Source organism: Thunnus albacares, chromosome 17, assembly GCF_914725855.1.
Source record: "Thunnus albacares chromosome 17, fThuAlb1.1, whole genome shotgun sequence".
NCBI classification, from domain to species: Eukaryota; Metazoa; Chordata; class Actinopteri; order Scombriformes; family Scombridae; genus Thunnus; species Thunnus albacares.
The window spans coordinates 18939257-18953523 of NC_058122.1; the positions used below are offsets into that span (position 1 = coordinate 18939257).

A 14267-nucleotide genomic window follows, 5' to 3' on the forward strand; every position below is an offset into this window, starting at 1 on the left:
CATCAGTGCGTCATGTCTGTGTGGGCACTAGGCAGTGAGGGGATAAAAATGCACTCTGAGACGGAATTAAGACATCCAGTGTTTCCATGGAGATAATTTAAAATTCTTGACCCTGAAACTCATTTAAGATTATTTTTCCTAAGGATTCTGATGTGTAGCTCTGCTGCTTTACTCTCAACAAATCTGGTCAAAATGGTAGGTTTTTTTCCCTTTAGATGAACCGCGAAACACTGCTAATATTATATTCACATTACTGCTAGCAAGGAGTTCTGTTCAGTCATATAGTATCTCATATAAAATAAGTTGATTCTACATAGTCAAAGGGTGACCAGTGAATGATTCTGATACTGTACTACAAGACCTTACAACATGGCTAATTGCTCTACTTAGTTGTATCTCTGTGAAGAAGTAACTGTTTCAAACAGGACAAAAGACAGAATTCAGGATAGTACTGACAATAATCATCTTTATTGAAATGTTAAAAAGCGCTCAACCATATGTTCATATTTTATGAACTTTGTAAAAAGGCCTAAAGTTGATGATGAGTCTTACTCAGCAGAATCAGCCTAAAAAAGAAGGGAAAAATAAATAAGCAATGGCAAAAATTCAAATTTATGAAACAAACTACCTTATAAATTATTTTCACTCTTCATGTGGAAGTATGTAATCACTTGAGTACTAGAAAGTAGGATGTTGATTTACAATATCAACAGTGAAAGTTCAAAGCATCAAATCAATCTACTGGCTTCACATTTCAAAATAACTGATATTGTGGCCATGCAAACAACCTATAACAAATTTACCTTTCCATGATCACGGCTCTTGGCCCTCAGCTTGTTGACCTGGGACTCAGCGATGTCAGCGCGCTCCTGAGCTTCCTCCAGCTCATGCTGGACCTTCCTGAACCTAGACAAGTGAGTGTTGGCCTGCTCCTCCTGTTAAGGGTAAAGGGAGTGATATTCATATAGTTACAAGACAAATTATATCATTATTGATTAAACTGTAGATGATTGATCACATCAATGTATTTGACTTACAGCCTCCTCAGCCTGTCTCTTGTAAGCCTTCACTTTGAGCTGCAGCTTATCCACCAGATCCTGAAGTCTGTGCACATTTTTCTTGTCCTCCTCAGTCTACACAGATAAAGGCTTATAAGTGATGAGGAGTAGAGACTTAAGAGATATTAAGGTAGTTTATATTAAATAGGAAATACCTGGTAGGTCAGCTCCTTCACTCTCCTCTCATATTTGCGGACTCCTTTAATAGCATCAGCCCCACGTCTCTGCTCGGCGTCAACTTCAGATTCTAGCTCACGCACCTGAAAAGTGATGATAAATGATACATCAGTATTATATACAAAGATCACAGTCAATTAAAATAAACACAGAATTCATTTCACAAATTGAAAGTGCAATGTGCCTCCAGAACATGATCTATTGTGAGCATTTATACAGTGCATACCCTTGACTCCAGTTTCTGGAGCTGCTTCTTGCCACCCTTCATGGCGAGGTTCTCAGCCTCATCCAGACGGTGCTGCAGGTCCTTGACTGTGACCTCCAGGTTCTTCTTCATCCTCTCCAGGTGAGCACTGGTGTCCTGCTCCTTCTTCAGCTCCTCAGCCATCATGGCAGCCTGAAATGATGGGCATCAAGCATGAACAAGTATTTGGTGAAGTGAAGTTGAATTTTATAAAAAGAAGACTCATAAACATAAACTCACATCAGTGATAGCCTTTTTAGCTTTCTCCTCAGCATTTCTGGCTTCCTGAACAGTGTCGTCCACTTCACCCTGAACCTGCACAAGGTCAGACTCCAGCTTCTTCTTGGTGTTCAGAAGACTGGTGTTCTGGATATTGAAAAGTCACATTTGTTATTTATCACAAAACTGGTATGTATATTTATTCTATATAAAGATATTTTCTTGTAAATCATTGAAGACAAACCTGAGAATGAAGCAGTCCAACACGCTCACTAGCATCAACCAACTCCTGCTCAGCCACTTTGCGTCCTCTCTCTGTCTGCTCCAGAGCAGCTCTCAGCTCCTCAATCTCAGCCATCATTAGGCCATTTCTGCGCTCCACCATGGCAACCTGCTCCTTCATGTCCTCCTGTCCTCTGACAGCATCATCAAGGTGCAGTTGGGCATCCTGACAATATGTGGAGAAAAAAAGAGTTTACTTCCTTTGCTCTTCAACATTTGTTTATCCATTGATTAGACAAAGCTCACCTTGAGCTGTCCTTGGACATTCCTCAGTTGTTTCTGGGACTCAGAAGCCTGCCTGTTGGCATGGCTCAGCTGAATCTCCATCTCATTCAGGTCTCCCTCCATCTTCTTCTTGACTCTCAGGGCATCATTCCTGCTCCTGACCTCAGAATCGAGAGTGCTCTGCATGGAGTCAATCACCCTCTGGCTGTTCCTCTTGATCTGCTCCATCTCCTCGTCCTTTTCTGCAAGCTTCCTGTCAACCTCACCTTTGATCTGGTTAAGCTCAAGCTGAACACGGAGAATCTTGGCTTCTTCATGCTCCAGTGTGCCCTAAAGGAAAAAGTTGAACATGCACCTAAAGGTTACCAGTCTTTCTTAGAAAAAATAAAGAAACATTCAAATGAATACATGTCTTTACATACATGCTGTTTTATTTTATCACATAAGTGGTCTAATATTGTAATTTAGTTTTTTACCTCTGCTTCCTCCAGTGCTGACTGAATTTCAATCTTCTCAGTCTCCACAGTCTTCTTGGCTTTCTCCAGCTCATGGATGCTCTTTCCGGTCTCACCAATCTGTTCAGTCAGGTCTGAGATCTCCTCTGTAGAACAACAAAAGCCCAAATCGACTTTAGAGAAACATAGACTATGCTGTATACATTATACCTAGATAGTTAGGTTTTAACACTACAAAACCTCATTACCTACGCCTAGAGAGGTCAAGGAAAAAGCCTTACTGTCACTATAACAGTTACATAAAATATTGTGGGATTGACATACGCTGCAGGTTCTTGTTCTCTCTCTTCATGGTCTCCAGCTGATCCAGAGCCTCCTCATAAGAGTTCTTCATCTTGAACAGTTCAGTGCTGAGAGAGCGAGCCTCCTTCTGGGCTCCTTCCAGCTCTGCCTGGCCCTCCTCATGTTTCTGTTTCCATTCTGCAAGGACCTAGAATGATATAGATGAATAACAATGAATAATTACTAAGAAATATTTGTGTTTCACTTGTATCAGTGTGGTTTTGATTTCTTCTTACCTTATCGAAGTTCCTCTGCTTCTTGTCAAGGTTGGCAGCCAGAGCATTAGCTCTCTCTACATCAATCATGAGGTCCTCCACTTCACCTTGTAGCCTCTGCTTGGTCTTCTCCAAAGAGGCACACTTTGAGTTCACAGCCTCAATGGACTCCTCAGCATCCTGCAGACGCTGGGCAAGCTTTTTCCTGTAGTGAGCAAGTATTTGTTTAACCTTAATTGCATATTGATAGCAAAATATGTGGAATGTTATCTAGAAAAGCAAGCAATTGAATTGAAACAAATTGAAACTTTGAAGGATAGTAACTTACTTGGCCTCCTCCAGCTCCTCAGTGCGCTGGATAGCATCAGTCTCATATTTGGTTCTCCACTGAGCCACTTCGCTGTTAGCCTTGGACATTCCACGCTGCAGCTCAGCTTTAGCCTCTTGCTCCTCCTCAAACTGCTCTCTGAGCAGATCACAGTCATGGCGGGCTGACTGAACAGCATGGGCCAGGGCATTCTTGGCCTGGTGAAATGGCAAGAGACATTTTATTGACGTATGTATCATAGAAATACTCTGTAAATATGTTATTTAAAATGAAATGGAGCGCTCAGGTCCACCAGTATTAAAATCTACTAATAGGAGATATAAACATGTTATACCTTCACTTCTTCCTCAATATGCCTCTTGAGTTCCTCAATTTGCTGAGTGTAAGCCTGCTTGCCCCTGGTCAACTGGGAAACAAGAGCGTCTTTCTCCTCAATCTGGCGGGAAAACTCACCTGAATGATAAAAAGTAAATGTGTTATTTCTCAAAATGATTATCTTTTTTTTTTTACAACTTTTTATCACAATTGACTCACCATTCTCTGTCTGCAGTCTTGCCCTCTGTGCACTTAGGTCATTCAGCTGGCGCACATTCTCATCATTTTTAGCTTTGAGCTCACTCAGCTGGTCTTCAAGAGTTCTGCACATTTTTTCCAAGTTGCCCTATTAACAATAAATATATATATTTAAAAAAAAAACAAAAAAAAAAAACATTTATTTAAACAACATAAACATTTACTGCATCGCAAAAGATGATTTTTTTGAACTGGCATACTCATCTGTTGACAGTTTGTTTACATGTTGATATTTTTAAACATATATATAGAGCTAAAACCTCCACCTATGAATAAAACACTCACTTTGGATTTAGCAACAGCCTCCATGTTGCTGGAGAGGTCATCGATCTCCATCTTGTACTCGCTCTTCTCCTTCTCCAGCTTCTGTTTGACACGCTGGAGGTTGTCGATCTGCTCTCCCAGCTCTGCAACACTGTCAGCCTGTTTCTTGCGGAGAGCTGCTGCAGTAGCTTCATGCTGCAGGGTTGACTCTTCAAGGTCACGGCGCAGCTTCTGGAACTCAGCCTCACGCTTCTTGTTCATCTCAATCTGAGCGGCTGTTGCTCCACCAGCTTCCTCAAGCCTCTCACTGATCTCCTCAAGTTCCCTGGAGAGGTCAGCCCTCTGCTTCTCCACCTTAGCCCGAGCAGCCCGCTCAGCCTCAATTTCTTCTTCCAGCTCCTCAATACGAGCCTAAGTTTGATGATAGTAATATCAAGAAGGCTTATTAAGTGGAACATACTGTAACAAGTGGTTTTTCAGTACAAAATCAGAGTATAACATTCATGTCAAATACTAACCTGGAGTTCCTTGATCTTCTTCTGAAGCTGAGCACCAAGAGACTGTTCATCCTCAATCTTGCTGAGCAGCTGGCTGGTCTCAAACTCCTTCCTGGAAGAGGAAAAAAACAGTTATTGCTGTTATAGTTTTAGTTTTGACTCAGGATCATTGTGTTGCATTATGGCAGTAGTTCAATGTAAGGGTTAAAGATGAAAAACAAAACTTGCTTCTTGATTTTCTCCTCAGATTGCTGCTTGTCATTCTCCAGATCCATTATGGTTTCCTGGGCCAGTTTCAGATCTCCCTCAAGCTTCCTCTTGGCTCTCTCAAGGTCCATACGGAGCTTCTTCTCTTGCTCCAATGATCCCTCAAGCTTTTGAGATAATATTATAATGTTGACATAAAATAATGTTTTGTATTTTTATCATGGAATGTCAATTCTAACACACAAGCTTGCAATATAAACATGTTATTAAAAGCAATGTTTTCTCACATCGTCCACTTGCTGTTCCAGCTTTGTCTTAGACTTGGTCAGAGTGTTGACTTTGTCCTCCTCTGCCTGGAGATCATCCAGTGTTTGCTGGTGAGCCTCTTGGAGGGCTTTCTTCTCCTTGGTTAACTTGGCAATAGACTCATCTTGAGATGCCATCTCCTCTGTCAGGTTTTTCACCTGAAAGTTTCGGGCAAGGTGTGTTATTTCCATCACTTTATATCTATATGTTTGAAAGCTAACTTCATATACTTTCTCATTTTTTTATAAATGTAGGTTCAAAATTATTCCAACCTTGTTTTCAGTTGCATGTTTCTCCTTCTCCACTTTAGCCAAGGTGAGCTCCAAGTCATCAATATCTTTCTTCAGCTCAGAGCATTCATCCTCCAGCTTCCTCTTCTTGCCAGTCAGCTCAGCATTGATTTCCTCTTCATCCTCCAGTCTCTCAGTTGTCTCTTTGAGTTTGGCCTCAAGTTGGATCTTGCTCTTAATCAGACCTTCACACCTTTCCTCAGCATCTGAGAGATTCTCAACTTCCTACAATTTATTATGAATATACAGTAAGTTAATAAGTTTGCTATTCTCTGAATTTACCTGAACATTTTCAGGATTAATACTAATATATATATATATAATTTTTAATATATTAATTAGTATTTGTCAATCTACATGTTTGATCAGGCACATCGAAGATGAGATGACCAGAAGAGTATCTGGCATCTTTAAATTTCACCTAAATATCTGAAAATGTCAGCAATTCAATATTCAATTCGTGTAGTGTGGATGTGACACTTGCTTTTGTATCCTACTTACAGAAGCCACTTGCAGTTGCAGGTCATTCTTTTCCTGCAGCAGGGAAACCATCTTCTCCTCCAGCTCCTTCTTCTTGGCCAGGGCAGTAGCCAGGTCTGTTTTCATCTTCTCATAGTTCTCCTTCATGTTCATCAGCTCCTTCTCAGTCTCAGCACTCTTCAGAAGAGGCTTGATCTTGAAGTACAGATTCATCCATGGCCAGTTTTTCACATTCATGAATGAACGGATATTGTACTGAATAGAGAAGACAGCCTCTCTAGAAAATGAATATATAAAAAAATGTCATTTTGACTGTAATGTGATTTAACAAAAACAGCTGTATCTATTTCATTGGACAGAACAGTTCAGTGTACTGTATGATAATTCTACCTCCTCTCCATCATCTTAACAAACTCGGTCCTCATGAGGAATCCTCTGCAGAGAGCCTGAGTCATGGTCACCAGCTCAGCCAGTTTCTCATCTCTCATCTCCTCCAGTGTACCCAGCAGACCAGCTTTGAAGAACACCTGTGTGGTTGTTTGAAAGAACTCAGTCATCAGCACAAATTGACACAAAAGGATATATGTACATGCCATATCTATTGACATTGTTCATAGAAAATTAACCTTAGTGTGCCCAAACTTGTACTGAGTGTGATCCACATCAATGGAGCCTAGCAGCTTCTCTGAAGCTTTCTTGTTGTCAATGAACTGTCCCTCAGGGATGACGCTGGCATTCAATACTTTGTATCTATAAGAGAAAATTATGTTGTTACTTACAATAACAACACATCTTGGCCGGCTGTTTAAAGTCAGCTGAAATTTAACTTGACTTGCTTATATTAAAAATTGCATCACCTCTGCTTGAAGTCACCGTAGAGGATTCTGCTGGGGAAGCCCTTTCTGCAGATTCTGATGCCTTCCAGCACACCGTTACACCTTAGCTGATGGATGACCAAGAAGTTCTCCATAAGACCTGAAAGTTGCAAATTCATATTGTTTAAAATATTTCTTTATATCACTATGTCACATTTAGTGTGCAAAGCTCAGCTATGTGCTTCTAACCTGGGGTCTTTGTTTCATTAGGAATCAGGCAACGGACAAAATGAGGGTGAGTGCTCCTCAAGTTGGTCATCAGCTTGCCCAAGTTCTCCTGTGGATCAACAACACAGGATAAATGGTCAACAGTATTTCAAGATGAGGTTTTTAATTGGTATCAAAAAAATATGAAGCAATTCATACCCTGAAAAGAGCAGACACAGTCTGGAAGGAACCACCCTTCTTCTTTCCCTTTTTGCCGCCAGCAGGCTCTGTTTACACAAATATTAAATTGAATTAATGGCACTAAATAAATAACTACGTAGAATCTCTCTTAAGTTTTCTTCTCTGTGGAAAGGGTATTTTTTAATTAAGTCACATGCATGAATATATGACCACAGAGTACTCATCAGCTTTATACTAGGCCTGAACCAAGTAACACACAGTTTCTTACCATCACCTCCGCCGTGTTTTGCATACAGGAAGGCCAGAAGTTTGTTTGAGGACTTCTGGTAGAGCTGGACAACTGAGTCATTCAGGGGGTCCTTGTTCTTGTCCAACCAGCCAGTGATATTGTAGTCCACTGTACCAGCGTAGTGAACCAGGGAGAAGTGAGCCTCAGCCTTGCCCTTTGCAGGTTTTGGCTTCTCAAAGGCCTTGGTCTTTCCAAGATGCTGATCATGCAGCTTGTTCTTGAAAGTTGTGTCAGAGGCCTTGGGGAACATGCACTCCTCTTCAAGGATGGAGAAGATGCCCATTGGCTGAGGAAAAAAAAAATTCACACCATGGAAGCAATCATTTGCACATGAATCAAGAAGTCACTTCGACCTTATTGACTACTTACCTTCTCAATAAGCTCAATGCAGGCAGCCAAGTCCATACCGAAGTCAATGAATTCCCATTCAATGCCTTCTTTCTTGTACTCCTCTTGCTCCAGGACAAACATGTGGTGGTTGAAGAACTGTTGCAGTTTCTCATTGGTGAAGTTGATGCAGAGTTGCTCCAAGCTGTTGAACTGCAATCACATGAATGTATTCAATTGCATGTCAAATTGTTGATCTTTGAATTGCTCAGACACTTTTCAGCTACTTACATCAAAGATCTCAAATCCAGCAATATCCAACACTCCAATGAAGAACTGTCTTGGCTGCTTTGTGTCCAGCATCTCATTGATACGGATGACCATCCACAAGAACATTTTCTCATAGATAGACTTGCACAGAGCCATGACAGAATTGTGGACCTAGAAATAAACATTTTAGAATGAGAGTGTCTCACAATCATATTTTCATGTCAAAATGCAAATATTGCCATTGTTTTTCAAACATTACATTTTCTTTATCTTACCTGTGGGACAGTCTGACCTTTGGTCACCATCTCATTTCCGACCTTGACCCTGGGGTAGCACAGAGCTTTCAACATATCAGCTGAGTTCAGGCCCAGGAGGTAGGCGATTTTATCAGCCTCTGATGGAAAAACAAACCTTTAGCTATCTGTGAACTGGGACATGTTTAGCATTATACATTATACTGAAACATTTGGTAGATTTGTTACAAGATACTATAATTACCCTCTGTGCCATCAGGTTCAGCCTGCTCCTCACGCTGCTTCTGCTTGAAATTCATGTTGCCATGATGCATCACAGCACCAGTCAGCTTGTAGATGCCCATCTTCTCCTCAGCAGTGAAGCCCAAGATGTCAATAGCAGTCTGTGTCATACATGAAAGAAAATAATCATGAGTTGCAACAATTTCATCGAAGATTCTTAATTTTACGTTCTTAAAATAATTATGAATGGACACTTTACATCTGTTGCAATGAACTCTTCTACATCATCGATGCTCTTGACTGTCACTTCACCCTGACTGATCATATGGTAATCATAGGGGTTGGTGGTGATCAGAAGAGCCTCTGTAAAAGATTAGAAGAAAAAACTTTTTAAATCCTGCATCATTTCTGGTGTTATTGTCTTAATTCTACTATTGTAATTCCTAATTGTTATATTGTCATAACATACCCAGGAGCTCAGGCTTGTGGCCAGTCATCAGCTGATAGAAGATGTGGTAGCTCCTCTCAGCAGACAACTGGAAGGTGACACGGGACTTCTCCAGCAGATCTAAGAAAAACAAAGCAAGGTCAGATTACAGTATATTGCATACATGACATCATACAGTGAAAAGAACTGTGTATTAAACCTTTTCAAACCATATGTCATACCCAAGTGTAAGTATAAACAAAGGTCCTTGCACAAAATGTAAAAATGACTTACATGTTTCAATATCAGCTGAGGACAGTTTGCCCGTGGTTCCAAAGTGAATTCTGATGAATTTACCCTTGACATATCAGATTAATGTTAGTAGGATTCTTCATATGTAACCCAATAAGATTCTGTGAGGTTTATTTTTGGCCCTTTTAACACTTACAAAACGAGAGGAGTTGTCATTCCTCACAGTCTTGGCATTACCATAGGCCTCCAGCAGAGGGTTGGCTGCAATGATTTGATCTTCCAGTGAACCCTACAAGAAGATATATGTATAATATAAACCATAAACAGGCAATTCTCCAACAAATGTTTTGAGTAAAGATAACCAATTTTACCTGCATCTTGCCAGATGTTGCCTCTGCCTTTTTAGTTCCAGTCACTGCAATTGTTGCAAAGTACTGGATGACACGCTTGGTGTTGACAGTCTTTCCTGCACCGGATTCTCCACTGGGGTATAAGAGACACATGTCAAGATTCTGCTGTATTTTCAATATATGATTTATCATTACAATTTCTGTTATACTTACGTAATCAGGATAGACTGGTTCTCACGATCTGAAATGAATAAATGCTCATTAAGTACCTTACATGGTACAAATCACATCTTTCATGTCATATATGCTGCATCTCATTTTGTGTCTCATAAAATATATTACCAGTGAGCATGAACTGATAGGCATTGTCAGAGATGGAGAAGATGTGGGGTGGTGCCTCAATCCTCTTCTTGCCTCTGTATGCTACCACAACCTGAGAATCGTACACGGGAAGCCACTTGTAGGGGTTCACGACGACGCAGAACAGGCCAGAGTAGGTCTGAATAGAGAAGAGAATTCACTTTAAACTTCATTAAACATATTGCCTCTACATTTGACAAATACGTCATTTAAATTTAAGCTTCATTTAGAGTAATGACTGTAGAAAAAAAGAAAACATTACTGGTAAAAGTTTGTTTATTGTTGACCTGTGTGTATTCACTCTGATCTATGTGTTAAGTTAAACACTCACGTAGATCATCCATGATGCAAAACGCTCTTTGAGGTTATACAACACAGCAGGCTCGTTGAGGTGGGTCATCATGGCCATGTCCTCAATTTTATCGAACTTTGGAGGGTTCATGGCATGGATATCATCCTCTTTTACAGTGATACTCTGAATGGGAAATGCAGTAAAAACAAAAAAAGAATAGTTACATTTTATTAGTATTTCAAATGATCTTTTTTGGGATGTATGTCATACTCTTTCACTGTCAGGGTCTCATAACAAATGGTGTAAAAAGTCTGTCAAGGCTTTAGAAGGATTGTATTTCAATTATTTCAAATAAAGTATTCATTCACCTACCTTCCCATCAAGTGTCTCAACAGTGGCTTTGCCACCTTCCTTTTTGACAAGTTTACCCTTGACATACATCTCATCAGGACAGGCCACAAAGTAGGCTGTTTTGGCATCAAATGGAGTGTTCTGAGCCTCAAGTCTCTCCTTCTCTGGCTTGCGGAGGTAAATGGCTGCAGGCCCATAGGCCTCCATCTCTGCGTCTGTGCTCATGATGGCACTCTAGTGGGGACTGAAAACAGGAAGAGTTTGAATTACGTTAAACATATTTAATTCTGATATTGTTTAAATGATTTGCATGTAGTGTCTGTATCTGATATCATGGATCTTGTGTTGTTTCTGACATCCTACCTCAGTTTATCCCAAATGAGCAGCACAGTATCTGATGTAGTCTGAGGATACTGTTAAAGAAAGATTGAAATTGTCATTGTACAGGACTCAAAATTAAAATATTTCCCACAGCCTAGTGCCTACATCAGTAAACAATAGTCACACTACATACATTTAAACCAATTGTAGAAACTTTAACGGGTCCATAAACTTTTACAGTTACCTCTGTTAAAGGTACCTACACCACTAGGACTATTTTCATAGCCTCGCAGGTTATTTCAAAATATTTTGGATGTTAAAAGACTCTAATCCCAATCACGTTTGTTATTGAGCCTTTCCAAACCAACTATTAAGAGCAGTTGAAAAATTAATTTTGCCTCTTGCTTCACATTAAAAAGAAACATCACTGATTAATGATATTATCCCCTCAAGGTTACATGACATCAAAAACATGATGACAAAGTGTCACATGACATTCATGTTTAATGTAATTTGAAATCAATGCAAAAAAGCACTTACCTGGGTGAAATGCCTTTCAGTTCTCAGAGGAGGTTGAAGCTGCTGCTTATATAGAGGCTGGAATTGCCTGGTCAGCAGCAGTCTACCACTCGATTTGGTCAAGTATCCCTGTCATCTTGAGACCCATCTGTTGACATTGCAGGTTTAGTAAGCTTTTTTGTTTCTAATATATGCCATTGCTAAACTGTAAATAGCTTTAAAACAAGTAAACTGAGAAATTCTGTATTAAGCAAGCTGACAAGGATCAGAATTTGGTAGAACTAAAAAAGAAAAGGAAGAAAATAATAATGACAAATACATATTTAAGTAATCTATTAAAGGGGTTGTGCCTTGACATCCATTTTTGAACCCATAAACTCTCAGTGAGATGTACTCTAAATGTCATTGGTATAAAGTATCAGCTTGCTGCCCACATTTTAAATATTTGAAATACAGTAAAATGCAGTTTCATAATATATAATCAATTTGTCTCATTGTGATGTCCAAAGTATGTCCCAAAATAGAGCTGTGGAATATATACTCTTATTTTTGAACCACTAATTTGCTCCAATAAATAATTTATTTCAATAAGTTTAGATTGTGAATTACATGGGAGGGGTTTCATCATTTTATATCACAAGGTTGTCTCTACTTACCCTTGCAATACCGAGCCAGAAATGGAACATAATTTTGGAGAAGCACCCAAGTGGTGCTGGTATATGGTTGCAGGACACTGGCACATCTCATATTCCTCTAATAAAATTGTATGTAAGGCCTTTTCCATAAAGTTCAAATGGTATTACACCTTTCCTTAGAAGGACTAGAGGAACATTTGCCAACCCGAGTGAGATAAGACCTATAATAAGTCCCACTCAGATATCAAACATCTTTATCCTTGTGGTACATTTGATTCTAAAGATGTTGTTGCTGTTATGGAAAGCCAATGTCCTTGAAAAACTATGTGACTCTGATTTTGAGACATTACTGACATTGGCTCTCAAATAAAATGACTTACGCAGTAAAGAAAATAATTGATAGTTGTCCAAGTGCCTTTTAGAAATCGTAATATTGAATTAAACAACAATAAAGTTAAAAAATTGTTTGAACGTTTATAACTTTACAACTTGATAACTTTAAAACTGATTTCATAACCTTTTTAACTTAGTTTTCTACATCTCTTTTACTCACACAGATGTAGGTTTCTCTGTCTGAAAGTCATGCGACCCTGGTGCTGTGCACTTTCACTGCTCACAGCTGGTTTATTCAGTTTGATGATATATGTTATATTTTTTGGTTGAAATTATTGTTTTAGAAGTGCTGGTTGCATATGCTGTATTTTGGTTGGTGGTGTGTGTGTGGTGGAGGGATTTCATATTTTCTGTGACCCCATGGTGGGTATTGAGTGGGTTGACTGAGGGTAGGTGTGTCTGGGTGCACCTCCACCCTGTGCTCTACTTACAGCCACATGCAGTAAACACTGCTGGCATTCATTCTTGTGTGTCTCTTTGTGTGCATGTATTGCATGCACATGAAATGTAAGTGAATATCAGAGCAATTCAATTATGGCATTCATTCTTGTGTCTTGTGTCTCAAGCCCCAGATGTTTCCCTTTGCTTTTAAAATATTTAAATGAGAAAAGCATACTTAACATGTACACACTTCACAGTCAGAGAGCCTGCACACCCTCACACACCTTTTCCCTACCACACATTGGGAACCTTCACACTCTCTACTTCTGCTACACACTGAGAGACCCCTCACACTCTCTCTATCACAGACTGAGAACCCTCACATCACCTCTCTCCCATATAGACCCTTAAATACACACCTCTCCTAAATTGTATAAAGTCGTTCTTAAAGTTTGCTTATTTTTATACTTCGAATTATTTATTTTAGTTTACTCATTCTTGTAAGTGTAAAAAAAAAAACCCTGGACAGCAGAGGAAAAATGAAACTGCTTTTGTCTCGATGTAAGCTTTGTAATATGTACTGCTGTGCTAAAATAAAGAATTAAAAAATATATATTTACATGAACTATTAAACTATCATTAAATATCTTAACTTTTGATAATTTTATTAAATTTTCTAACCTTTAACTCATCTATAAATGCCTAAATAACTAGGCTCCTCAGATGCTCAGTGACCTGGGGGTATGTCTCAGGGTTTCTGGCTCAGTAACAAGACGTGGGTCTACTGGGAATTATAAGATGCCCTTTCATAAATCCTCACTTGGACAGACGGCATATCTGTTCGGGGTACTAACATGTGGAACTCTTCACTAACAGAACTCAAAATGGATTATGACTGGGAACATTTTAAACTCAAACTGAAACAGTTTTTTAAAGAGGGATCAGTCATAGTCATGAGTGATCTGGTGTTTGTTGTTTTATGAAAATTTTATTGTATGTTTCAGAGTTGTTTATGTTTTATGCTGCTTTGTATGTACTTTGTTGTTGAGTTTCATGTTGTAATGTGTGAATATGTATTGTTGAGACTTGTGTTTTGTACTTAAATGTATGTATATGTATTGCTGATTTTTATGGAATTTCATTTGTATTTTAAAAATCCATCTAGGGACAGGCATTCCAAACTAGCTCAGACTATAAATGCTGTGGCATGTGGCATAAGTTCATGCTATAAACTTGCCC

General features: G+C 39.3%; 1 protein-coding gene across 1 annotated transcript; it reads right to left on the reverse strand.

Moving 5' to 3' along the window:
- Positions 1 to 449: 449 nt before the first annotated feature.
- On the reverse strand, positions 450 to 11019 carry LOC122966656 (myosin heavy chain, fast skeletal muscle-like). The gene is made up of 39 exons (XM_044330926.1): positions 10801 to 11019; positions 10468 to 10611; positions 10119 to 10275; positions 9990 to 10017; positions 9798 to 9909; positions 9623 to 9715; positions 9469 to 9532; positions 9217 to 9315; positions 9007 to 9110; positions 8770 to 8908; positions 8547 to 8665; positions 8293 to 8442; positions 8044 to 8214; positions 7654 to 7960; positions 7404 to 7471; positions 7227 to 7314; positions 7020 to 7137; positions 6789 to 6912; positions 6553 to 6689; positions 6184 to 6439; positions 5665 to 5907; positions 5374 to 5550; positions 5108 to 5253; positions 4901 to 4991; positions 4404 to 4793; positions 4080 to 4206; positions 3880 to 3998; positions 3546 to 3742; positions 3239 to 3422; positions 2985 to 3150; positions 2682 to 2806; positions 2227 to 2535; positions 1943 to 2146; positions 1720 to 1845; positions 1462 to 1632; positions 1214 to 1318; positions 1038 to 1133; positions 804 to 935; positions 450 to 566 (listed from the first exon to the last, which is right to left on the reverse strand). The coding sequence occupies exons 1-39, from the start codon at positions 11002 to 11004 to the stop codon at positions 549 to 551; spliced, it is 5808 nt and encodes a 1935-aa protein (XP_044186861.1). The 5' UTR covers positions 11005 to 11019; the 3' UTR covers positions 450 to 548.
- Between the last annotated feature and the right edge of the window lie 3248 nt (positions 11020 to 14267).